We start from the raw sequence: 26847 nt of genomic DNA, 5'->3' as shown, positions 1-26847 counted from the left end.
CACCACGGCAGTGATTAATTAATAATTACGGGTTAACCGTTTACGTGGGGATGAATCCATTTGCCATTGATAACTGATCGGCAGGTGGCGACGCACGGCGGAAGTCGTTGGATTAACCGTTTTCAGTTTCATTTTAAAAGTAGCACCATAGACTGCATCGCAAATTTAGAATTAAAACATACGCCAGTGTTATATAATACAACTCATAGTCGGGCTTACGTACTTAAAATATTTCACTAGAAAAGTGTTGTTGATTTCTAACTCTCTCTGTGTTTCTATCGGCAGCAAAAATGGTCCAACGGCTGTATTCCTGAACGTTTTATTTTGAAAATCCAGTCGACACCGGAAGCTCCGTATATCTCCTGGACAAGGCTTGACAGCGGGGATACACTCACACATACATACACACATCAGCTGTACGGAGGACCAGAGAGGAACACTGACCCAATTTATTGTAGCAAGGGACAACAACCTCGACGACACAACACCTCACAGCGACCGAAGTGAAAGCCTCCCCCCACTCCGTTTCTGTAACTGTAAGTACTTGTCTGTGTTTCGTGGTGTCGTGACAGTTGCTGCCATTAAAAACGCACTGGATGAGAATATCCTGCACGGCGAGAAGTGAAAGAGAGGATGCCAGCAACTGTTAGCCTCAAGGTGCCTTAAACGGGAATGAACCCGGATTATGATACAGGTGAATTACCTTAAAGGTTCCGTGTCCCAACATTTATTCCTCAGTCGTCTCGCTTTGTTAAAAAAAAAAAGCAGTCTACTTGAGGGGAAAAAAAGAAAAAAGTGTCATGTTATTGATATCAGCCGTCACTCCTTAGTGTAATTTTGTGATAGTGCAGTGTGGACTACGCAGGCTGGAGCTGTCGGCCTGTATTGTAGCGATCTGACAGCTGGTTAGAAACATCATGATAACTATCATGAGTAAACCATGGTTATTGTTTTCAGCTGGTAATATGCATAATACATGAACCCCTCCATTTTAGATGAAATTGTCTCATAGATACTATCTCAGTGCGTTTACTCATGCAGTTCAGCTGATTGACAGACCGTCATTTGCAGGCAGTCATGTGCACTTGTTTGCACTTTAATCAGTTAATCTCCACTCTACATGATTACTTTATAGTTGTATCTATTTTTGTTTTATCAATTAATTATTTATTTGATAAACAAAAAAATAGATAGATCTTAACACAGGGCACCAGAGCCGTAGGTGATGCTCATTATATAGACAGATCAAGAAATCATCATCTAGCAAAAGTGATTTGTAACAGAGCTAAACCCAGTAAGTGACACAAAATGAGATACCATCAGCAACACTGCCGCTGTTTATGCTATATCTAGTAAATCAAGTAAATCAAGTAAATAGCAACAATGAATCAGAAGTGAAAAGGCAGAAGAGCCAATATAATTCATACAATGAAAAATCTGTGAGATGTTAGAGATTGATAGTGTTAATATCCAGTCAGAGGTTGTATTTAATTCTGAGAATAACCTGCTGTGTAAGATCCTTATTGTGTATTTGTATATAGTCATACAAAGGGGTTAATGGCTTTCCTGTGATACATGTATTATCCTAGGATTAGAACAGTTGTCGCTGTAAGGATGTTTTCATATTTGTTTCAGCAGAACGCGAGGTTTAATATTATTTTGTTGATTTTTCAAGGACTCTGTCTGGGAGAGAAAATAAAAACAGCTCAATTTTCCTGCCCTGTAGCCACCAGAAGAAACAGCGTGGGATTTGTTATCAGTGCAGAGAGAGCTCCACCGACCTGTCTGCCTAGAAGCCAGTACAACTATTGACTGCTACAACTGCGAGAGAGGAAGAGGAGGAGGAAACGGTTAAAGAGAGAAAGAGAGAAATTTTTGTCCTCCCTGGATATAAGGGGGTTTTGGTCACAGAGATCATTGTTCTGCAGAAGCCTCTCAGGGGAATCAAAGCCATTGAAAAGTCTGTAATGGCTGAGCTGTCATCAGCCCAGGTGACCGAGTGCACCTGAGCGTTGCTGCTGCACAGACTCAAAGTCACCACCTGCCTCTGGGCATTTACTGCGCAGTAAAAAAAGGAAATCCACATTGCTGTGACTTCAGCTAGAAGGAAAAACGTGACTGAATCCCTCACTTTTTTTTTTTTGGCTGGATTATTTTTACCTGGGTTTTTTTCCCCCCAGCTCATTTTATTTTGGTGACTTACCTGAGGCAGAAAAACAAGTGCAGCAGGACAAATGACTATTTGTGGAGTTTGGACGGTCTGAGCTGAGCTGCTTTGGCTCAGACATCCACATCCAGGAATGCAAAGTCACATATGGAGGCAGAGTACACAGGTTGGTATGCAGTTTATATTCTATAAGGTTTATGCTCTATAAGTGAAGGACCTCACATAATTAACTATTACATCATAGTGATTTTATTATAATTAGTTTGTGGTCTCAACTATATATTTAAATGTAAATAGTATTGTTATGTCAGATACACAGTATTTCCAGCTATGTTGTGCACTTCACCCACAAAGTCGTAATTCTGCAAAGGATTACAACATCTGCATGTTGTAAATAGTCTCCAAGAGAGCTGAAGTAACTTTGTCAATTATGAATATATAACATCTCGCTAACTTTTACTGACTCTCTGCACAGCAGATGTTGGTGAAAGCGTGTGTGTGATTTATTACCATATTGCCCCATAGCAGTCTCCCGGTGAGACGTTGTGAGGCCTGCTGATGCCTTGAACACAGTGTCCCAGGACCTACTCTCTTCTCTCCACTTCTTTTTTTAAAAATCTCTCTCTGCTGTAAAAACTTGCAGGGAATTTAAGAGGGGAAAAGTGCTGAATGGCTCTTTTACTCAGACTGCCTCCGCACATTCCTCATCAAGTCCTAAATCGGCCTTCATGAGGTGTTAATGCACTTGAATCAACTCAGTCCACCTTTTGTATCTCATGACAACAGATTCACACAAGCTGAAAAACATCCAGTTACATGAACTCCTCTCACAAATGCAGTGCAACAATCTGCTCCTTCTTTATGGCTCAGTCAGGAAGTTAATTATTCTCTATCATGATTTATTTATCCTTTCTAATTACTTCATAATGAGACGCACTCATCACACTTCATGCAGGAAAGAACATTATTACTAAGTTAACTCTGCGGTTTTGATGGTGATGGTGTCAAGAGCATAATTTAAGAAATATTAAATTTTCTACTGTGCTGTCAAATTGGATAAAATAGCTGTGCCATTCACTACTTTTTTACATCAAGGATTCATGTTCAACCTCTGTATCCTGCATGGAAGTGACTCTTTTCTGACGTTTTGTCACCCAGAGTGACTTACAACAGCAAAGGAAAAGAAAAAGATTACAACTATTGTACGGCAGGCTGCTGAGGAACACATTTGAGAAAACTCCTGCACAATGAGTGATTGCTACGAATCCTTCAAAATGTGATAACCACGACTCATTTTCACTTGCATTGTGACCACACGATGGAGGACAGATTGCATAATGTGTTGAGCTCTGTCTTCGGTCAAGGCTGAGGGATTAGACTCTCTCATAGACGTAAATACCTGGGACCTAAAGTGAGTTAAGTAGAGTTGTACCATATAGTCAGGGAAAAAATGACTTTATTATTATTTTTTGCTTCCCTTTCGCCTCAATTCGTAGTAACAAGGAAGATGCTCACAGGATTATGAGTCATTTTACACCTCCCCAAGAGCTGCTGTCAACAGGATATTAGCAGTATTATTGTATCTGTTATATCCTCCTCATACAGAGAACATTTCCCCGGTGAATATTGAAAAGAAAAGATTTGTTTGTATTGAACAGGCGCCATTCTGTTGAATATAATCTGCCATTGATGATACAAGTTACATTTCTCTGCTTTGCTCTCTCTGCAGAGAATCTCCAGTCAAAGCCATTGAGTCTTATTTGCATGAGTGTTTTGTCATGAGTTGATGTGTTTATAGGTTGTTGAAATTCTTCAGAGTGCTCCTCCATACAGCTGAAGCACTTTTGACTGTCAGTAATCACGGCAGAGGAGGAGGAAAAACCCTGAATAATTCATATCAGGGGGGCGATATGCCTTGGATCATTTTGACTAAAGTTCCTCTCATGTGTAAAACAAAAAACGTCAACTGATTTTGTTCGATTATGATGAAATCGTGTGAAGGTATTTATCTGCACAAAGTAATTTTCTCAAACAGTGTCACATTCATCATGTTAAAGTAATTTAATCTGAAATGTTTACAGTAATTTTGGAATATTAACAAACCCTACATGGCCACACTGATATTAATGATATTTTATAATCATATTATTAGAAGTGTGATGATTCTCGAACGAAAATCACAAATGTCCTTGATACCAGAAATGAGACTGCGACACCAGCCACCCTCCAACCCTCAGTCACGGCTGCAGGTGCATCCTGTTCCTCTCTCACGTTTTCATTTCTTGATCAAGATTGTCACACTTGTAAACCACATTTTAAAAGTAAGACAAGCTAACATACACAAATTACTACATTGATTTGCAACCAATCTGTGTGGTGGGTGAATGAGATCATAAAAAAAAGTCGGCACAAACTTTTTCGTGCACATCACAATTTTCTTTTCCTGTTATTTCACTGGGCATCATGTGACTATTTTGGACCAATCATGATCCAGTGATCATGCCTGCAGTAAAAGTAACTACTTTAATTGGCTTGACATGGATTAAAACCATGCAGACCCCCCCCCCCCAGACATAATCATCCGTGTGGAAACGTTGTGGTTGTATAACAAAAATAGAAGACAAATTAAAAAAAAAAAAAAGATGTCTGTGACCTGTGGATTTGGAGAATCGTTGAAATCCTAATCAACATACTGAATGTTTTCTCTCTCTCTCTGTCCTCCCCTCTCTAGCGTAGCGTTTGAGCAGCTGAGCCTGTGGAGGCCCCAGAGGCGGCCATGTTGAATCTCTTTCTCCGAGTGCTGGTGTTGACCCGTCTTCACCCATCACCTCACATCACCTCGCTGCCAACCTAAAAGTCCTCACTCCCCCTTCTCTTCCTGCATCTCTTTCTTCCACCTCCTGGCTGGGAGGAAGGTAAACATGGCGTGTTTTTGTGGGCTGCAGTGCCCGTTTAGTAGAAATTAATCTACTTTTCTAAATGACTGTGTTTATTCTTTTTTTAATTGAGTGGAAGTCTGACAACAGTTGATAGGAGAGGGGTCGCGCTCACTGTAATGGAAGGAAACTAACAAATCACCAACAAATCTTGTGCAAATGTTTTACACTAAGGTTAAATTTGTTAAGTTATGGATTTTTGCTTATTTTACTTTCTTTTCCATGCTTTTGCTTTTCATCTTTAATTTCCTTTTCACTACATGTTCGGGGTCAGAAATTCATCTTACTCCACAGCTCTTCACGGTGGATATACAGAATGAAAAATGAGAAATGAAAGGCACTTTGGGATATCGACTAGAAATTAAATCTGTACTGACAAGTGCATTATTTATTCTGTTTTCTCTTGCTAGGTCTTTGGTCTTTGAGGAAAATGTCCTATGCACACCACAAGCTGCTGACCTGGAGCTTACCTCACCTCCTCCTCTTACCGCTGACCTACCTCTGGCTCCTGGCTCCTTCCACAGGTAGCAGAAATAAACCACTTGTCACCCTCCACGCACCTGGCAGAAACACTTTTGTTGACAGAAAAGCGATAAGGAAGCTCTCATCTGGGCCTGTCACACTATCAGTGCTCATCTGCACAGTAGATTCACACACACCTTTGGTTACTCAGGGTGTGTCTTGATCCGTCTTGATCCGTTTTACGCATAGGATGATAGTTGGATGGTTTTAGGTTGTTGGTTGGTATGTCTAATCTGAGGGGGACAAATAGAGGACTATGGGCACCCTGCTGTGTGTGTGTGTGTGTGTGTGTGTCGTCCTTCAGATGCCACTCCGCTCAGTGGGTTACAATGTGTTGAAACAGGACAATGGGGGCTCTGTGGATAGACATGTGTGTGTGTGTGTGTTTGTGTGTGTGTGTTTTGAAGGATGGGGGGCAGAAGAACAGTGGACAAGGGGTGGGATGACACCCCTTTCTCAAACAAGCTATTGTGCTTTTGTGTGTTTTTGTATGTGGCAAGACCTGTGGTTTTTCCAGACTTGAGTTACACTGACATCCCATAAAGTCACCCTTTGCTCTAGTGTTGCTATGGTAGCACCAGTTCCTGGTATACCACTGTCACAGGTAGTCTAATGAACTGCATTTTTGTTGGTTTGTCATGTTTCCTGTTGGTTTTGTTGATGGCCTTGACATCAGCAGGATGACATATCCACAAATGTTGGGTAACACTTTATAATAAGTCAAGTACACACTATTAAGCATTAGTTAAGCATTAAATTCTGAATTCATCATTTATAACACATGAATACTCATTAGTATGTAGTATATAAACACAGTCAAATATGTTTTACTCATCATTGATAAGCACTAACTGTATTTATAAACTAGATACTAATGAGTATTCATGCGTTATAAATGAAGAATTCAGTATTTATTAATGCTTAATGAATGCTTGTTACCCAATGTTTCCCAAATATAGTTGTACCTTGCTAATTTACACTTGTCATTTTAAAATATATTTAGGTTTTCTTTATAGAACCATTTATATAAGGCATTTCCAGCAGTAGCCATTTAGAGTATTTAAATTCCTCTCTATACGGTATTGTAAGTCTAATTGTTAGTCGTCCACTGTTTCAGATTGCTTTCTTATCCTTGAGGGTTTTACAGTAAAGCATGCATGCAAAAAATCATCACGTTGGTGTTTAGGCGTTTCTTTTTCAGCAGATTGCGTTTAGCTACAAAGTCATGGAGGAGGGAGCTCCAGCCACAGTGCGCTGTGAGATGAAGGGTTACATACAGCCAGGCTCCAATATCTTAGCAAGGTAACCAACTGTTTTGACTCCTCCCTGCTGCTGTTGGGAAAGCTCTTTGAGCCTCAGCAGCAGGAAATCAGATCACAGATGCTCATGGCTTGATGGAGAAGGGCCAATTATTGACTTCTTGATTAAGAGAGCACAGTTTGGCATATCTGTGTGAATAGATAAGTGCGTTTACTCATGCCAAAGTACCAGCTCAAGAGGCCGCTCAGGATCAACCAGGACTGAGATCTAAAAGACGTTCTGAGGGTTTATTGATTAGAGTAGAAAACCTATATTTTCTTTGTGTACTGTGGGATAAAGTTGGCAAATGTAGAGGAGTACTGATCAATTTATTGCACTGTACACTAAAGGATTGCCACTTCGTTTTGTGTGTATGTTCACACAGCGTACTTGATCTGTTCCTGCAGGTGTAACTTTAGAAGGTGAAGAATAAGCAGTTATTTTTCACTGGAACTGTAGTTTCCTTTTTAATTTGCAGAGTGACTCAGCTGCAGGAGTGGGGCGGAGGTGGGGGGGGGCATTATTCACAGCTCGTTTGGCTCATGTCTTTCCGTGGATATTTACTTAAGCACTGCTGAAATATAAACCTCTCCTTTCTCACAGTGTTACATTTTCATCATGCTGTTTTCTAAACGCTGCTGCTTTATTGTACCTGGCTACACAACAGATGTCTCATGTAGGACAATGGATGGGTTGGATTCAACTAATTAGATCCAACAAAGGCTGAAGAAGTGAGGTTTTATCATGCAGACTAATGGCATTTAGAGAGGAAGACACACATACAGCAGCCTAATGTCTCAGCTCACTGCGCTGCTGATATGAGTCTGATATTGTCTGGCTCAGAGGGTGGAGTTTAGTGCGTACTGCATACTGTGCTTTGGGTTTTAATCAGTGTCTTGTTTTGTCAGGGAAAAGCCTCACTTCCTCTCTCTGTTGCTGAGCTGGCTGACTGCTTGAACTGCGGCTGCATGTTGGCTTTTCGCAGAAATGTTCAGTCAGAGCTTAATCTTTGAAAAGTCTCACTGGTTGGGAGTGGGACTGGAATTCATTGTGGGTTTCACTTTGCCCCTTTGCCTGTGACAATGCCAACAGTACCCAACAAAGCCCTGATTGATAGAAACAAGTGAAATCTTGAAAAGGCCATGGAGGCAATGCCCAGTGGTGGATCCAATTCCACGGTGTCGCCTTTGGCAGATCAACTCGATCAAACTATGAGCTACATTTAAAGTATCCGTATCTGTACTCGGAGGGTGTGGGGTTTTAACCGGTATGTTATTTAAAGCTCGAAATTGATGTGGATTTATCAGAAGTTGCTATAATTATTGTTTATTCGAAAAAAAGTCAACTAATTATTTACAAAACAAGTTCTTTATAAACACAGAACATGAATATTCTTAAGTGTATCAATGAATACAACACATGCAGTCAGCAATTATGAAGTACTAAGTAAAATGAGTTTTCATACATACTCAACTTTCTTTTTTTTTCTTTTTTTTTAGGTTTTTTTGTGATAAAACAGTGCAAGTACTTTATTAATAAAGATTGACGAACCAAAAAAAAAAAAAAACCCGACCGGTGTAGAGGCAGTGAGAGACTGCATTCAGCGCCTGTCAAAACAAAAGCACTGCGTCTGTTACAAATCAAGTTTACCAGAAACTCTAATGTCAATAAGAAGCTAATTACAAACCGAGAGAGAGACGCGACGTGAGCTGTCAGACCTGAGTGATTGACAGAGAGGTTGTGTGTGAGCGGAGCAGAGCACAGGCTGCAGTGATCTGTATGTGTGTAGGGGAGGGGCGCTGTGTGTGACTGGTTTATCACAGAGCAGACTAGCCGGCAGGAATCGCTTGTGGAGTTATTGCACATCATGGAAAGTAATTCATGGATCGGAAATTTCATGCGTAAATTTCCGATCCATGAATTACGTTGGTATTGGAACCCAATACCGAAACTGGATTGGATCGGCCCCATCCCTAATTTAAAGGGATAGTTCAACATTTTGGCAAATTGGCCCATTGCCATAATCGCTATAGTCATAGCAGTAGGTTCATTACCTTTAATTGTAGGTGTAAGCTATTTTCAGTACGGCGGAGCGCAGCAGCTGGCTGCTCAGAGCTACGCTATGGAGGCTAACGGAATTTCTTGGTTTCCCTCATTAAACTCATCAAATTCAACATCCCAAAACTCCACAGCGCTTTTGTAGACAAGTTGTGAGCTGCACAACCACCATGCTATGAGATAATGACGGAACGATACGAAACGGAGCCGTTTTCGAGGTAAATACAGGGTAAATACGGAGACTGCTTGCTGAAAAACTGTCCCTGAACGCAACGCGCATCAGCGGTTTTGTATGAATTTACCTCGAAAACGGCTCCGTTTCGTATCGTTCCGTCATTATCTCATAGCGTGGTGGTTGTGCAGGTCACAACTTGTCTACAAAAGCGCTGTGGAGTTTTGGGATGTTGAATTTGATGAGTTTAATGAGGGAAACCAAGAAATTCCGTTAGCCTCCATAGCGTAGCTCTGAGCAGCCAGCTGCTGCGCTCCGCCGTACTGAAAATAGCTTACACCTACAATTAAAGGTAATGAACCTACTGCTATGACTATAGCGATTATGGCAATGGGCCAATTTGCCAAAATGTTGAACTATCCCTTTAAAGGGGAACTATTATGCTCATTTCAGGGGCTTTTAATGTGATATTGAACTCCAGTGGAGAACTATTGAAAGTTTCGATCGATAAGAAACTCCACACTTATCGCACACAAGCTGTCTGTGCACTCCTCCATTCTGGCTTTTTCCTGCTTCGCTCTGAAACGCTCGGTCACTGAGGCCAGAGCCAGGTGAGCTGCCATACAGGGACTTCTGTTGAAGTTGTGACGTTACAAAAACAGACTTTAGAAAAAACTCTCCAAACTTGAGCGTTTACAGCGGCTCCTGAAACTGCTCGCAGAGATTACTTCAACACTCGCCTACCTCATGATATGGCAATTCCGCGTCCTCTAAAGCAGGTATCCAACATTTTATACATATTTTATAAGTCTGAAAAGCTGTAAAGGCATAATAGGTCTCCTTTAAGTCTCTCTATAATCTTCCTGAGGGGAAACCAGTTCACAACCTACAGCTGTTAAACTCCCTCTCACCTTGTTATTCCTGAACCACGTTCCTCCTCTTTTACCTACGATATTGTCGCACAGGGGTCGGTCTTTCACACTGACTGACTGGCTGTTAGCGACTCACATCAGCACAGTGTGTCATTATTTACCACCTCCTCCCTCCTTTCTGTCCCGGCTCAGGTGTGTCAGCAGACCTGTGCCGGGTGACCGGAGGGGTGCTGGGGATCCACTGGAGCAGCGTCATCGGCCTGGGTTGGCACCCGCTGGCAGATGGAAGAGGCGGGGCGACGTGTTGGGAGTCCTGCTGCCTAAAGCCGAGCTGCAGCGCCGTGTGGAGCCTCGGCGGACGCTGCGTCCTTCTCAGCTGCTCCCGTACGCAGGGCTGCCCCATCTCTTCCTTACCACAGCCTCACCAGGAGTCCCTTGGCCTCCTTCAGCTGCTCTCCAAGGTGCGTTTGCTACTGTATTGGCTGACCAAGGTTGAATAAGAAGGGCTGTCTATGCTAAGGAAACGGCATTTAGTTTTACTCATAGACCAATAAGTCATTCAGATGGTTCTGTAACTGTTAAGACTAATTGAATAGCATCAGCTAAATTAAACTCATGGAGCACAGGCTTCTGCAGAAACTCCTTTCACATTCACATTTCTGCCATGGACAGAAAGAAGAAATACTGTATATTTATAGTAGATTTTTTCTGCAACTCTGTGTTTTTTCCTAAGGGTCCAATCACAGCAAAACGTAGAAAGGCTCGCCATACAGCGCATGGAGGAAGCCACAAACCACACACAGGATCTCACACCAACACGGTATTCGTTTATGTTTATTATCCTCACATTGTTCTCTTTTAGCAGAATCTGTTCTTCCTCCGTCTCTGTTATTCTTTTTTTCAGTCATTCATACCTTTATTCTTTTCTGAACCCACAAATGAATGTAGTTTTTTTTTTTTTCAACAGGACAATACATTTCATGAAAATATAAACTTAGAGATGTACACAATGTTCCATGCTGCCCTATTTCTTCAAACCTACAATTTTGAACCGTCTCCACAGGAAACTCCCAAACTGGAAACAGCTGATCCAACTCCGACTGTGCTCAGCACCATCACACTTCTTCAGACAGCCCAAAAGAACCTGAGTCAGTCGACCAATGGGAGTTCAGACACCGCTCCAACTTCATCACAGCAAAACACAACGGTGGACGACACCGTTGATGCTCGCACGTCTTCCAACATCAGTGATGTCAGCTCACCCACAGCGACTGAATCAGCGACCATCACAACCCCGACACAGGCTGGTGAGGAAGTGATCGTCTATTTCCAGCACATTCACTAATGTGTCTTGTCTTCATGTATTTATTATGAGTTAATATATAATGTAACAGCGCTGTGGTCGTGCAGCCTTTGAGGAAGATTTCTCACGACTTTCCTTAACCAAATCTGGTTTAAATCCATTTTTTCCCCTTAAATTTCTATGTTTCTGTCAGGCACTCAACTGCTCCTTCTTTGTATTTGCTCCAGCTGATGTTTTACAAAAAGCAAAGATGTACTTTGCCCACAAATTTTATGGCAGGCTGCGCAGATGTTATTTTTCCCAGATGAAAGCGACATGTCGTGTGAGTGTGAAGCCAAATGAGTCTAATCAATAGGAATGTGCTGAGACATGCTGGGCTTCTACAAACAGGAAAGACTCGTACGATCAGTTTCTCCTCCCGGAAAGACAGTAAACACATTTATGTAACATTAACTGAGGAATGACAACACAAAACAATAGCTCTCATTATGGGTGAAAACTAGTTATGGTAAGTCACTAACCAACAATGCCCTCTTCCAGAAAATGCTATAGCAAGTTGGACTGGTTTAAGTTGATCTCTGTAGCAGTCATGTGGATGACTACTTAGCCAGCAAAATACATTGTGTGCAATACAATAATACCGATTTATTCTTACACCTCTCAAAACCTGATGGAAATGCAATAAATTATTGATGTACACACAAATATGGAGTAACTTATATTGTTCTGTTTGGAGGCAGCAGTAACTACAGCAGTAGATAAAAATGTAAATAAGTACATACATACTCGCATCCAGCTTGTTGGCAGCTACCAACAAGACGGGCAACGTCCCTCACATCTACTGGAAAACTAGTAAATATGGAGGAACATTAACACTCATTTGCGGTCCTGTTTCAGGCCAAATGCTGAATGTAGGTTCAATATCCAGGCTCCTTTTACCATTATAATGATGATAATGAAAAAAAAACTTGATTTGTACAGCCCTTTTCAAAACAGTCAACAGTTGCAAAGTCCGTAATGGCATGCAAACGAAATACATCAATTAAAACAGAGGACACATATTTGATGTAAAAAACTGTGTAACAGTGTAAAATTAGATAAACAGTCAGTAAAAGTGGAATGAAATTCAAACCTGCAGGAGCCGAGCAAAGGCGCATTTGTAACAACAGGGTTTTTAAAAGAGAGCTTTCACGTCAGATCTCCTCAGGCAGGTTGTTTCAGAGAGCGAGAAAATAGCTTGTTCACCCTTGGTCTCTGTTTTTGGTCTCCACCAACTCCACAGGGAAATATCAGGCTCTTTGGCTGATAAATGCTCAACCATGTTCAGCAGATAGTCTCTCTATGTCCTACTGTTCCTGGTGCTGAGCAGGTAGACGGCTGCTGCATGTGCAAACGTTGCTGATGATTGCACTAAGGGAGAACCATAACCGTGCTGTTGCAGACCAGGAAACCAAAACAATACGCTGGAAGACACCGACCTTCTCTGTAGAGGAACTACTCTAGTGACAATTGTATTTAAATGGTTTATCTACCAATCAAAATCCCTTTGTGTAATTGATCCCAAGGTGTCGTATATTATTTATTCTCTGTGAGTTCTCAGCTAGTCCCAGTCTTTTGGTTGCCATGCCAACCGTGCAGTTATCATATTTGTATTTTGGCACCATCCCTGATCCTGTGTCGACTTCCTCTGCAGTGAGGGAGCTGGTGGTGTCAGCAGGAGAAAGCGTGGAGGTTACTCTACCCCGCAACGAGGTTGAACTCAACGCCTTTGTGGTCCCAACGCCCCCGCCAGGTAAAACCATCTCTGACAGCGGCAGAGTTATTAATGTTATCGTAATTATTCATATGTAGAGTTCTACTTTGTAATGCATTTTGTTTGAATAGGTGGTAGTAAGTTATCAATCCTTCAGCATGATGCCACATTTTTGATGTTCGCTGCTGAGTTGTGTTCCTGAGTCACATTGTTCTGGGGGTCCTATATGTCACATTAAACACCTGCCAGAGAATCTCAAATCCAGGCTGGATAAAGATTATACAGTTATGAAGAGGGGTGCACGGCATGATATTGTTAATCCGTTGATCCCCTCTTGACCTGCTCCTACCATACCAAAATCATTCAACTGGGAATGATCTTTATCAGATACATTTTAATTAAACTAATGAATGCGCTAATGTGTTTCATGTTGCTTCTTCTCTAAAGGGACGAACTATGCATTTGACTGGCGTCTGATAACACATCCCAAAGATTACAGTGGAGAGATGGAAGGAAAGCACAGCAAGACACTGAAACTCAGCAAGGTACAGATCTCATCTTTGATATTCATATTCTGCTATAAATAAAACATGCAGCTGCAGTTCTGCTGAATACATAACCAGACTGTGTCGGTAGCCTGTAAGGGACACAGATCGTGTCAAAGTGGCCTCTTCCTCTCTTTTCTTACTTGATTTGCTCGACCTCTTCTCTCTCTCTCTCTCTCAGCTGACTGTTGGCCTGTATGAGTTTGAGGTGACAGTGAGTGACGGAGAGGGTGCTCATGGAGAAGGATACGTCAATGTCACAGTGAAACCAGGTGAGGTCCGACATTCAGCGCAATGTAAAATCTCATTGTTCAAATTAAATCAAGGACACAATGTGTAGTGTTTTTTTCATTTCTAAGCTGATATATTTGACAATGTATTTTTTTGTATTAATCACTTATCTCTCAGTCAGTGTTAAGGCAATGCTCCTGTCTCCTCTTCCTCTTTGCTCATGTAGTTTTCCTGTTAGACTTGGCTTGCCGCATCACATCATTTTGTAATCTTTTCAGCTGCGCAAGCTGTTCAGGCTGCAACTTCATTCACAAATAGAGGAAATGAAGGGAGTTTCAATAACTAAACCAAATTAGTAACTCACAAACTAGTCACCACATTAACTCAAGGATGCTTAAATGCTTCTGAAGTGATCAGCTGAATCATCACCTCCTCATGCTGTTGTAAAAACCAACATGAACTTACTATATTGTAGGATAATCGTTCTGTAATTATTGCTGTTATTATGTTTGTCCACCCTCAGAAAGCTATGGCTGACATTTGATGGTCCTGCCTCTCCTATGTGTAAATGCTATAATAAGGAATTACCAGGGATCAGGGCAGAGTTAATGCCTCGTGTTTACGATATAAGCACTGATCTTATTGCTGCTCTCCTCCCACACAGGCGGTAGTCAGTGTGCCTTTTGCAGAGGCAGCTTCTGACTTGTTGACACGGCCTCAGTCACAAACAGCTGCTTACAGCTCAGCAAGCAAGTTAATTTCTTGTTTTCCACCTGACAGAGCCGCGGGTAAACAAGCCTCCTGTTGCCATAGTTTCTCCAAAGTTCCAGGAGATCTCCTTGCCAACCAGCTCTACGGTGATAGACGGCAGCCGTGAGTCTACACATACACACACACACAAACATTTAGCACAAGCTAAAGAGAGAGGCCATGTGTCTAAAGTATGCTACCATTTCCTCTTCTGCTGTTAAATATGTTTGACTCACCATATCCCCTAAACCCCTCCTCCTCCTCCTCCTCTTCTTCTTTTCAGAGAGCACTGACGATGACAAGGTGGTGGCGTGGCTTTGGGAAGAGGTCAAAGGTCCTCTGCGGGAGGAGAAGGTCTCTGCTGACACCGCTGTTCTCACCCTCACCGGCCTGGTGCCTGGGAATTACACATTCAGGTACAGGTGGACCTCATTGCCAAAGAGCCAGTAAAAAAAACTGTCAGTATCTACACGCCGCTTACCCCACCACGCCTGTTATTCAGGTCAGTGGTGGGATTGTTTACATTTCTGTTTGCCATTAAGTTTGTGTATTTAACTTCTTCCCAGTTTGACGGTGACGGACTCGGACGGGGCCACAAACTCGACGCAGGCCACCCTCTCTGTCAACAAAGCCAAGGACTACCGGCCTGTGGCCAATGCCGGTGCTATACAGGTGAAGTATTTCCCATTGCCATAGTACTGTCCATTAATGAGTCAACCTAAAACTGTGTATGTATAGCAATCAATCAATCAAGATTTATTTGTATCCCGTTAAAACAGCCCAATGAGTGACGAAAGAGCTTTACAATAAACAGTAAAGACACAGAATAAACATGGCACAACAGAGCTTTACAATAAAATAACAAATAAAAAAAAACTCAATAGCAAGAGATCAATCAATTTGTTTGTCAAAAATTTAAGTCGCATGACCCTGAGATTTTTGACTGTTGGACTTTCATTGCTGTGTATACAGTACAGTATGTGTAAACCAAGTTACTTTAGCCCCTTCTACACTGAACAAACATCTGGTTTTTGTCACCATTCACTCCCAGGTAAAATGGCAGATGTCACTGGTATTTAAACACCACAGAGAGCACAGCCCTGAAATAAGTTTTAAAAACATAATCACCAAGTGAAGTGGGTCAGATGAAGAGAACAAACCTGTGGATGAGACTTAACAGATACATTTTACCACTTCACTATGGCACACACACTGATTATATACATTATTTCTGGTATAAAACGGGTATTACATTTCAGAAATGTCTTACAATGTTGAATTACAACTTGACACTGTAGCTAATAGCCGGTCGTTTCTCATCCAGGTCATCCAGTTGCCACGTAACTCCATCACCCTGTATGGCAACCAAAGCACCGACGACCATGATTCCCTGTCTTATGAGTGGTCCCTCAGCCCCGAGAGCAAAGACAAAGTGGTGGAGATGCAGGTGAGATGAGGAGGTGAGATTGGATTCATAATTTCTTCCTTAATGAGTGCATCGTTACCTAAATATCTTTGTGTTTCCAGGGCGTACGGACACCGATGCTGCAGCTGTCGGCAATGCAGGAGGGAGACTACACCTTCCAGCTGACAGTGACAGACTCATCTGGGCAGCAGGACACCGCCCAGGTCACCGTCATTGTGCAGCCAGGTAAACAGCTGGATGATTAGAGAAAGAGGAACAGCTCCTTTTTTATGCCACCTGATGAAAAGTTAGTAGGAATATTCTATTTATTAGCTGCTCAGGCGGCATCAATTACAGATTTAGCTCACTCACTCACTCATTAACTCATCAAGTGTGTTTACTCAGCCGTGCGCACTTGTACACCACTTACAGAGACTTGATTTAAACTCTTTCAAACGCTTTCAAGGTTTCTTCCTTTATATTTTATACTGCCTGTGTTATATCTCATTTGCCCTTTCGCTCTCCTGCAGGCTTTATACAAATATACACATGAGGTGTGAAGACCATACTGAGCAACAGCATATAAAAAAAGCTGTATATGATATTGACCTTCATAATGTGTGAAGCTGATGTCAGTTAACGGCTATGGAGTTTCTGTTTGCCAACGGTTGCAAGAGCAATGGCAATGGCATTACGAATGGGAGGTGTATGTGTACACAGCAGGTGATAAGCACCCAGTGTAGGCTGTAGACACTGGCAAGACAATCCTGCACAGTATGAGCGGAGCCTGTGATGTTAACACACATACACCTGCAAGGTCACACTGGGTCAACCATGTGGGTTAGTGTTGTTAGTTACAAGCTGTATTTCACAGCCTGACTGCTGTTAAATACTGTGTCAGGTCGTAAACAATAAAGATGATTAAAGAAGTGTTGATCAGCAGGCAGATGTTCTTTTTTATACTGTATATCATATCGGTTGTTATAGATATGCGTCTGTTTTTATTACACTGCTGTTTCATTCCCTTGAACCTCCAGAAAACAATAAACCACCAGTAGCAGATGCAGGACCAGAGAAGGAGCTGACGCTGCCAGTCGACCGAACCATGCTGGACGGCAGTAAGAGCACAGACGACCAGAAGATTGCCACGTACCACTGGAAGCAAACCAGGTCAGTTAGACTCTGGCTCATGCGACATGCAACATGCAATCAAGCAGCTATTTTTTTTTTTCATTTCAGTCTGCCTGAGGCTTCCAGTTGGTGCTGTAGCTAAAATGTGGTCGGGTATTCAAGTGTTGTTGCACAAGAGGCACAGATGGTATAGTACTGTGAAATAAAAGATACAAAATCGCCGTAATACAACCAACTGCTTTGCTTCCTTTAGACCCGTTCTGCTTGTTAAATACTCATGTCTCTCCAAATCTGTGTCCTGGTTTGTGAATCTAATTTGACATTAAAAGAGTGCAGCCCCCAGGCCTAAGCTAAGATAACCTTGATCATATCATCAGGGTTACTCTGGCAGACAGAAAGCTCAGGGTAAACAGAATACAACTTGATGTAAAAATCAATGGAGCGCTGCTTTTAACCTTCACTACAGCCATAAAGTAGCCGGAATTTAAATGTGTATAAAAAAAAAAAAAAACATGTCATTAAAACCTCTCTGTGTTATTCTAGATTGATGTTGTGTCCTTCTGCTCTCAACTCTCTGACACACCGTTTCTGTTCGTCCATCAGTGGTCCTGCCGATGTGAAGATTGAGAATGCAGACAGCGCTGTTGCCACGGTGACGGGTCTCGAGGTCGGCAGGTATGAGTTCACCCTGACAGTAACCGATGAGAGGACGCTGCAGAGCACCGACACTGTCACGGTCATCGTCAGAGAAGGTTAGGAGTGTGTGTGCGTGCGTGTGTGTGTGTGTGTGTGTGTGCCCTAATCCTTCTCTCTTGAAAACAAAATAGCTCAGAGAGGATTATGGATGTTGTTGTGAAACATGGGTTTCCAGTTAAGGAAGCTTTGTAAGAACACAAGAGAAGTCGTTCTCAGCGATTTCTTTTTTTTAGATGAGACAATGATGAGTTTTGAGACCTGACTTGTTTTATGTAAGTTTATTTTTGCTCAAGGATAGTCTCCCGAAAGTTCATAATAAAATGACAACAAAAACACATATATATGCACACACCCTCTCGGTAAGATGGACATATTGCACATTACAGTTACATCAACAGTATATTCACACATATGCACTTTCTATACACACATGCATTGATGCAGGATATGCTTTAACTAGTGCACACTCCCTTACACTGCAGTTATGAAAGGTATGCTGATAGCCACTCTTAGAAAATTATTATATGACCCGTGTTGTACGTAAACCCATTATTTTGTTGAGTTTCATTGTTCAATCATCCTGTGCTTCTCCAGTTAATCTCACATTTGAAGTGGGAGTCACTCCTACAAGAACAGTAGTGAAACATGTGCATGAAACAAAACGAGATAACAAGCGTGCATCCCAGAAACAGAAACAGGTGCACAACCTCCAAAATATAATCAGGTTATTATCACAGTATAAAATGCTGATGATATTGACTGCTTCATTTTTCCTCTCTACGTCGTCTTGTAGAGCATTTTGCAGGTAGACGACCTGTAAAACTTTATGATGTCGGAAGATGATCAACAGACAATCAGCTTTTTCTCTGTTCATATCGGAAGTCTTCTTCAACATGCATTTTTTAAGATTCCTCCTTTATTACAGATATAATAAATAAAATAATGAGTGTTGTGTCGTTCTGTATTTAATGTCATTTATGATATTTTTCCACCAGAGCTGGATCAGATACCTGTGGCTCACGTTGTGTCGAGTCCGCCCATCTCGCTGCCAGCCAGGACGGCCACTCTGGATGGAGCTCACTCTACCGACGACAAAGGTGGACTCAGCTACCTGTGGACCAGAGACGATAGCAGCCCCGCTGCTGGGGTGAGCGTTTAGTTTAGTTTAGTTTAGTTTTATTTGCACCATAAAAATCAATGACAGTTACAAAAACAGAAATGAAACAAGAATAGTAAGTGCGGGAGAGGTTAAAAAACCCTATATACGAAATAATATACAAAATGCCTCCCCGAAAAATACACTAAAATTCAAAAACAATTCAACAAAGTGTCTTATTATAACAAAAAGAGTCAAAATAGAATTATGCGTATGTATAAGTGTAAAATGATTGTGTATGAGTGGGTGAGCATGTATAGATTCACCTGGAGTATGATCTAATGATGACTATACTAGGAAAATAAACTATTGGGAGTCTTGAAATTAATCGGGGATAAGGGGGAAGAAAACTCACTATGTGTGGTACGGCAAAAGGGAGGGTGAAGTTTATCAGTGTGTCTTGTATTTTAAGAATGGACCTGAGAGTTAACTTAGCTGTAAAGAATTCATTGAAAGATTTGGGAAGCCAATGTGGAAGCGTCACATAATGAGCTTGTTAGACTGCTGATGAAGCGATTTCTACATTTAAAAACTCCAGCTGACCTCAGACTTGTAGGAACAAGATCGGAGCAAACAGCCACATGGTGATGTTGCCTTTGTTGGCAACGGTGTCAGGAAATACAAATCACAGTGTCTCCTATCGTTTTTCATTCCAACAGGATGTCCTGAACAACTCTGACCACCAGGCAGTGCTGTTTTTGGGAAACCTGGTGGAGGGCAAGTACAGCTTCAAACTGACTGTAACTGACAGTAAAGGACAGACCAGCAGTGACAGCGGCACGGTGGAGGTCAAACCAGGTAAACAAACAACGCTGCAGTACATGGACACACTGCGACGGCGGTCATAAAGCACAAGGCTTTTCAGTCTAGATGACAGATGGTGCTGCTTTTTTTTAGTTTTTTCAAGTACATGTAGCAATTCATCACAAAATACCTCCAAAGTTGATAATTATACTCCCTCGTTCTACACTGAAGTGCTTTTTAGTTTCAGGTGATTAAAAACTTGAAATTTTAAAAACACAAGTCTGAATGTTAAATTTTTGCTCATAGATCTACACACTTTTTAAGCAAGTGTGTGTACACAGATGGTGTGTCTACACAGCAAGAGGCTCGCTAACCATCAGCAGAAGGTTGAGCTGGTCACCGTGCAACATACGGTGCACAGACACACACTCAGCCAGAAACTAATCCGTCACTTGGTGCTCTGGCCTGTTTCCCAGATTTCAGAGAGTCAGATGGATCCTGCAGTCGGCCTGTTTTCCCCCTGTGGCTTCTCCCTCTCCTTGTTACTTTTTCTGTCCACGCTATTCTTTCTCTCCACCCTTCCCCTCCCCTCCTTTGCATGTTTCATTTGTGTTTTAATCTCTCTCTCTCTCTCTATCCCTGTCAGACATGTGGGAACGTGACCTGGTGGAGCTGGTGCTGGAGGTCTCTGTATCCCAAGTCTCGCACCGTCAACGTGACATGCTGCTGCGCCAGGTCGGGGTCTTACTGGGCGTGCTCGACAGTGACATCATAGTGCGAGAGATCAGTGCATTCAATGAGCACAGGTGAGGAATGATAATAATTGATTAGATTAATGATAAATCTAATAGATCAGTAAAAAAAGAAGAAGCTGGAGTGACGTCTTCTTACTTTGGCTTGATCGGTAACCATGTTCCTCCTCCTCCTCTCCCCTCCCCTCCCTCCTCCTGCTCAGCACTCGTTTGGTCTTCCTGGTGTCAGGCGGGCCGGGGCGCCCTCCTCTGTCAGGCCACAGTGTTGCACTTGGCCTTCGCAACAAACTGCGCAAACAGAAGAATGACTTCCTCATCTACAAGGCCCGACGTGTGGACACAGTCAGTGAGTACCTGACAAATCATTGTTGGAAGGGACAGACACAGCAAAAAGGGGAGAGGATATTAATGGGTGCTTAAATGCTGAATATTGATTAAAAGATTGGGATTTTATATTATTATCAGATTATAAGAAACTAACAATATAAGACACAGCAATATTTTTCTTGGTATACATTGGTATGTGTTCACTTTGAGCCAGAGGCTACAGGCAGGTCGGAGAAGCTCTGACCCCTGTTACTGCAGATAATGAGAGGATTTGATAGAACTCAAAGGTCAAAGGTCAAATCTTTGAGATTTTTGAGCTACCACAACAAGTTATGTCATCTTCTTAACTCTTGCTTTTGTGGTAAAAACCTGTGGGTTGTTATCTCATTTGATGACCCTAATCTTTGAGTTGTTGCTGAGTGTTTTCACTCTGGTCCCTGCAGGAAACTTCACCTCTCTTGAGAGATTAAAGCTCCAGCTTCATAACACTCTGTCGCTCTTCTTTCCGCCACAGTTTGCCAGCTGAACTGTTCCGGCCACGGCGAGTGTGACTCGTTCACACGCCGATGTGTCTGCCACCCGTTCTGGATGGAGAATTTCATCCGAGCTCAGTTTGGAGACACGGAGAGCAACTGTGGTGAGATGAGAAAACTCTAATCAGAATAGTTTGCGACAACTTTAGAGAGACAGCTACAGTACAGTTTGATATGTTACATGTGACATTTGAAAGTAACCGTCTTTTGTTTCATTCAAATATTTGGTTTTCAGAGTGGAGCGTGCTCTATGTGACCATAGCGTCCTTTATGATCGTGGTCGCCATAGCTACAGTTATCTGGGGGATGGTGTGTTGCTGCAACAGGTGAGTTGAGGAATCTTGATTTTTAGTTTCGCAGTCTTCAACTATCACGACTCCGACTGATGATAAGATCTCATCTTCTTGTTTTTTTTTCTCTGGAAGGCGAAAGAACAAAGTGCGCAGAAGCAAAAGTCGATATAAGATACTAGAAGCCGACGAGCAAGACAGTCTGGAGCTTCAACCGCAGAGAGCTGGTGAGACGTTTCTGCAGTTAACCTCACGCATGTAAAACGGATGCTCATGAACCTCAAAAATATAAATATAACATTGAAGTTTAAAAGTGCACACTGCTTTTCTTTCACTCCTCTTAAAGTCTCCTTTCACACGTGTTTCCTTTTAGATTTCTCCTTTATTACTGAGAACAAGCACTTCAGTCAGGGATCATGGATTTTACTGTGCCTTGTATCCAAATTTTATTTCACCAGAGTTAACGGTCCAAGGCAGTGTTTATAGAGCAATACATACATACTTGCACACAATTTACATACAGTTCAAATACTCTTGATACTAAAGGACACTAAAGGCTGGATTGTATTTATTATTCTAAATAAAATATTTACAGTTGCTTCATAATTGTTTTTCATAATGTCATAATGTCTTACTTTTTTTTCTTTTTTTTTCATTCTTTTTGTTAATTCATTTTCATTCAAGATAAACACCAACAAAAACATGTGACATGGACAGACAAGAGAAAAGGGAAAAAACAAAATAAAACAAACGCACACATTCACTCATCTATGGAGAGAAGCTTACATAAACGTAAAATTGTAAAATTAAAAATGAGTTTCTTTCTGTTCTGAGACATTGAAAATACTTCCTTTCCCTTTAGTTTCAAATTGAGGTATGTAACGTCTTTCTTACCTGAGCTTTAACTCTGCATCATTTTAACGTCTCACTGTGTCTTTCTCTTCCTGCGCCGTCGCCTGCCTACCAGTCCGTATGAAGCCGGTTCCTGCTCCCACTTCTTCCGCTCTCATGCACTCAGACTCTGACCTGGACAGTGATGACGGCCACGGCGGGGTCCCGTGGACGGAGCAGGAGCGCGGGCACCTCCTGCGGCCGCAGAACGGCTCCCTGAGGAACGGCCAGGGGCCGGTCAGGGGCAAGAAGCAAAGAGATGAGCTGCTATAGCAAGAGAGGAAGAGGGAGCTCGCTGCTGCCCTCACACACCACCACCCCCACCCCACCTCCTCCTCCGGCTGTTACGACCCTCCCCTCCTCACTCTTCCTCTGTCTCCTCTGTTGCCGCAACACAGACACCTCACACCTCTCATCCTTGAAGACAAACTGTGTGATACCCGGAGTTAATAAGAGGGTGAGAGGAGAAACATGCTGGAAACATGTTGTCCCACTGTCACTGAAAAAACACCACTATACTGGAATTCCCCTGATCCCACACTGAGCCAATACGGAGAGAGAAAAAAAACAATTTCACTGAGAACTAGGGGCGAGCACTGTGTTTTCGATCATATAAAACATATAACATAGACCCCTGTTATTTAACACAGAGACAAAACGAATGTACTGTTACCACGTTGGTTAGAGACCGTTGGAGAAAACACTAGCCTGAGAGATTTGAAGAAGAAAAAAAAACAAACTCTGCTTCAGTGACACGAAAAACCAGCCACTTGACACGCTCACACCTTTGCCTCTTGTAGACACGCATGTACGCACACCAACAAGACGTCATATTCATACTTGTTCCAGGTCAACCTGATGCTACCAAACACTGCCATGTTAAAACCAATGGTTAACTCTGCTCGGAGGATTTTGTTCGTGAAGGGGGAAAAAAAAGCAACCAAAATGAACGCTCCTCCAAAACAAAACAAAACAAGACAAAAAAAAAATGTGCATGACGAGTCTGATTGCAGTTCTGGTGCAACACGATACCAGGGCGACTGCCTGCACGTCTGTGTGTTGGGTGTATGTGTGGATTTTTCTGGCTTCTGTGCCAAAATATGTTTCTTCAAAGCAAGTTTGTATGTCAGTTTTTATGTCTGTTATTAATCCAATGAACCGTCGCTATGTTGTCGGTCACAGCGGTCACAGGCAGGAAAAAAACAAAAAAACAAAAATACCACATCATGCTTTTATTCTGAAAGCTCTGTGGATTAAATCGCTGGAACACACACACACACACACATACACACTGGAAAACAAAATGTTAATGAGTTTGGTCTCCAGGGGGAAGATAATGAGGAGAAAGACGAAGTTCACAACAGAACAAAGGGGACGGTCAGGACACTGCTTCCTCCCTCCGCCATCTCAATATAAATTAATGTCACAACTGCTTGAACCGTGAGGACCACTTTTTGTTTTTTTTTTGGGTTTGTTTTGTTCACAAACAACCTTCACGCTGTGATTAGGTGTCGATGCACTTTGATTTTCACGTCTGTCGGCCTCGGCCTCATTTTTGTCTCCTTAGGTTTGATGGTTAAAGTTGGAGTTCAGCCATAAACGCAGGACATTTCTGCATTCAGTGTTGGGAAAAGACTCCCACTGCAGCTGAATGCAGCTTGTGTCCAGAGCCACTTCCAGTAATTGTGACAAACTTCTAGGCCTGAGTGGACAGGGTTGTATAAGCTCTATATTTATGTCAAAAAGAAACTTCAGCTAATTACTTCAACCAATTATAATCTGGTTGGCTCCGGGTAGGATGAGCTTGTTTTTTCATTTTGGCAAACATCCAGTTAGATTAATTTGATGATTAAAACTTAGAAATGTATAATAAAATCCACTTGTGTCCAAACAACTTCAAACTTCCTAAAAATCCTAAAAACAAAGGATTTTTTCCCACAGACAGGATAAAATCAGATGTTTAACTTGGCGTTGCCATAGATACTTGAGAAATAGGACGTACTGTAGTAGGAATGCTGTAAGAACACAGAAAGACAAGTGAATCTGCTGCATCTATTTCTGCACATCAGTAGTAATTAGAGGTGTTTCTGGGCTGAGAGGAAACTTCAACCGATGACTCTTCCTTGTTACATCTCAGTGTGAGTAGCTGCTTTGCATGCAGAATGTGAAACTGAAGTCCACATTTCAAGGCACTTTTTTTTTTTCTTTGGTTGTCGAATGTCAAAAGGGTACACTGTTAATTCAGTTGGACTTGTACTCTGTGTGAAATAAGCAATCATTTTAAAATACTGCAAAAAAAAAAGAAGAGTCTGATTCTTACCAACAAGTCGTCTCATGCTCATGTCAGTTCTGCTGCACTCGTTTGGTTCTCAAAATCAGGCCAGCATGGAGAGTTTTCTCTCTCTTTTTTCTTTTTATTTTAAACCTTCAATTCAGACTTGCTGAAATTATCTGGTTAACTTTTGTGAGGAAAACGGAAATCCAGTGCACCCAAGTGCCAACTCTGTAAAATGTCATCCTTTTTTTTGGGACTTTCTTCCTGTTTTGTTTTTGCACATCATAGGAAATGGCTGTTGGCGTAACTGATTTGATGTTGATCCACTCTTCCTGTTTAGGTATATTACCCTATCCCAAAATTGAAAAAAGCAAACAAACATTCATGGTGTTTTTTTTATACCTATTTAACTATACAAAATTTCTTCTGTTACATGTGCAGCAGTTGCCAGTCACCTTTTGGGATTTATAGAAGTAAGAAATGAAATGACCTTGACTCTGATGGAGTCCACTGTGAAGGCAGACAGAGAAAGGGAGTAGCAACTGTTAAATGAAGGGAGTTTAATTTAAAATGTTTTAAATATGGTTTTAGTGAAGGATTACACCTTCGTTCTTTATTTCTGTGTGACCAAGACCTGATGCAACTGGATAATCTGTAAATTAAAATAAAATGTTTCAGTTTGTTCATGAGTTTTCTGAGAGATGTGTGCTGGTTTCTTACTGTTTTCTGAGCAAAGGCATCGACTCCTCTCGCTGACACTGGACTTGTTGTCATTATTAATGAATGGCACTCTCCCTGTTTCCTCTTATTTCCCTATTGATCCAGCTTGTCCCCATCTGCACTGGTCACATCAGGTGACAGAAATATTCAAATGTGAACAGACATTTCCCTGAGAATTTGATGTTATTAGACTTCACTAAAAGCTTTGTCATGGTCCTGTAACACCATGACAACACTTCTATCCTACTGTCCATAAATTACAAAACAATATCAACCACATTTGAATTCTTTATTTATATCTCACTCATAGCTATTATTGCAAAATCCATTTGTGTTGTGGTTGAACAAAGTCTGTTATGTGCACAAATTGCTTATTGGCTCAATCAGCCATACAATGATTATTTGAAAATAAGATATTGAGCCAGCATGGGTCTAGTCCTCTGTTCTATTACAGTATTGCTATAATATAACCTGTTCTCTTTTCTCTCTTTTATAAATAAATGAGTTGCAACATGATTAATTTATGAACTATTCATAAAGTCAGTTTAACATTTGATCATGTGGTGAGTCATAGATGACTAATGCATGTAAACTTGCAGCCATAGGAACAGAGGTTATATCACCTCAGAGTTTTTATTTTGATGCATCCTATTTTCCACTGTAGTATAAAAACACTGAGTTCTTAATTGGAGCAATTTCCATGTTAGAGTTGTTAAATCAAACTACTGGAGTCCTGGAAAAAAAACAACAACAACCTCAGACCCTTATTGAGTAGCCTAATGTGTGGATAAAATACTTTTACTTTTACTAATTTTCAGAGAAAATAATCACACTACAACAAACAATACACTTGCAACACAGAGCTAACACAGTAAGGCTCACCTTCAATCAGGTAAACATGACAGGGCAGTAGCATGCAATATTTGGCACAGTCCAAAACACAAGTCTTTCTTAAGTGTTTGAAATTTGTTTATTTGGATAAAACCCCTTGAGATGTATCATCTCGTTTTCGAGGGGGTCCAAACATATAGACAAACATAGATTCAACAGACAAACATGTTCTCAACAATATAGAAAAACAAACAGACAAATAAACAAACAAAACAAGCAAACCAAAAGACAAAAAGTGTCTAAGTTATCCCGAAGAGAAAAGCACTTAAAATAAAACAAAACCAAAACAGACATACAGTATACTAAATACATAGCAATACTCATTTGTTGATGGTAGATACAAGGAGAGCATGCGACCAATGCTTCCCTCCCCATAAAATATCTCCACATACTGTCAAAGATGAGATTTTACTCTTTAACATTAAAAT

The 26847-nt window shown here is 41.5% G+C and overlaps 1 protein-coding gene across 6 annotated transcripts; it reads left to right on the top strand.

Annotated features, from left to right (window-relative positions):
- Window positions 1-407: 407 nt before the first annotated feature.
- On the top strand, window positions 408-25497 carry kiaa0319l (KIAA0319-like ortholog). Of its 6 annotated transcripts, none has more exons than XM_085791174.1 (25): window positions 408-536; window positions 1766-2333; window positions 4899-5082; window positions 5514-5627; window positions 10219-10487; window positions 10760-10846; window positions 11090-11333; window positions 13023-13121; window positions 13530-13627; window positions 13809-13899; window positions 14639-14731; window positions 14892-15024; window positions 15175-15280; window positions 15933-16055; window positions 16136-16259; window positions 17051-17183; window positions 17748-17896; window positions 18836-18987; window positions 19656-19794; window positions 20387-20546; window positions 20696-20838; window positions 21334-21456; window positions 21588-21678; window positions 21778-21869; window positions 22610-25497. In XM_085791174.1, the coding sequence occupies exons 4-25, from the start codon at window positions 5534-5536 to the stop codon at window positions 22804-22806; spliced, it is 2940 nt and encodes a 979-aa protein (XP_085647300.1). In that variant the 5' UTR covers window positions 408-536; window positions 1766-2333; window positions 4899-5082; window positions 5514-5533; the 3' UTR covers window positions 22807-25497. The 6 variants fall into 6 exon arrangements, with proteins under 6 accessions (XP_085647300.1, XP_085647301.1, XP_085647296.1 ...); XM_085791175.1 differs by having other exon boundaries at window positions 1727-2333; window positions 4904-5082; XM_085791170.1 differs by having other exon boundaries at window positions 1727-2333.
- The last annotated feature ends 1350 nt before the right edge of the window (window positions 25498-26847 follow it).

The sequence above is a fragment of the Trachurus japonicus genome, chromosome 11, assembly GCF_045865225.1.
Source record: "Trachurus japonicus isolate A0001 chromosome 11, Traja_1.0".
NCBI lineage: Eukaryota > Metazoa > Chordata > Actinopteri > Carangiformes > Carangidae > Trachurus > Trachurus japonicus.
Note: the sequence above shows the minus strand (reverse complement) of the source record. Positions and strands in the feature narration are given on the sequence as shown.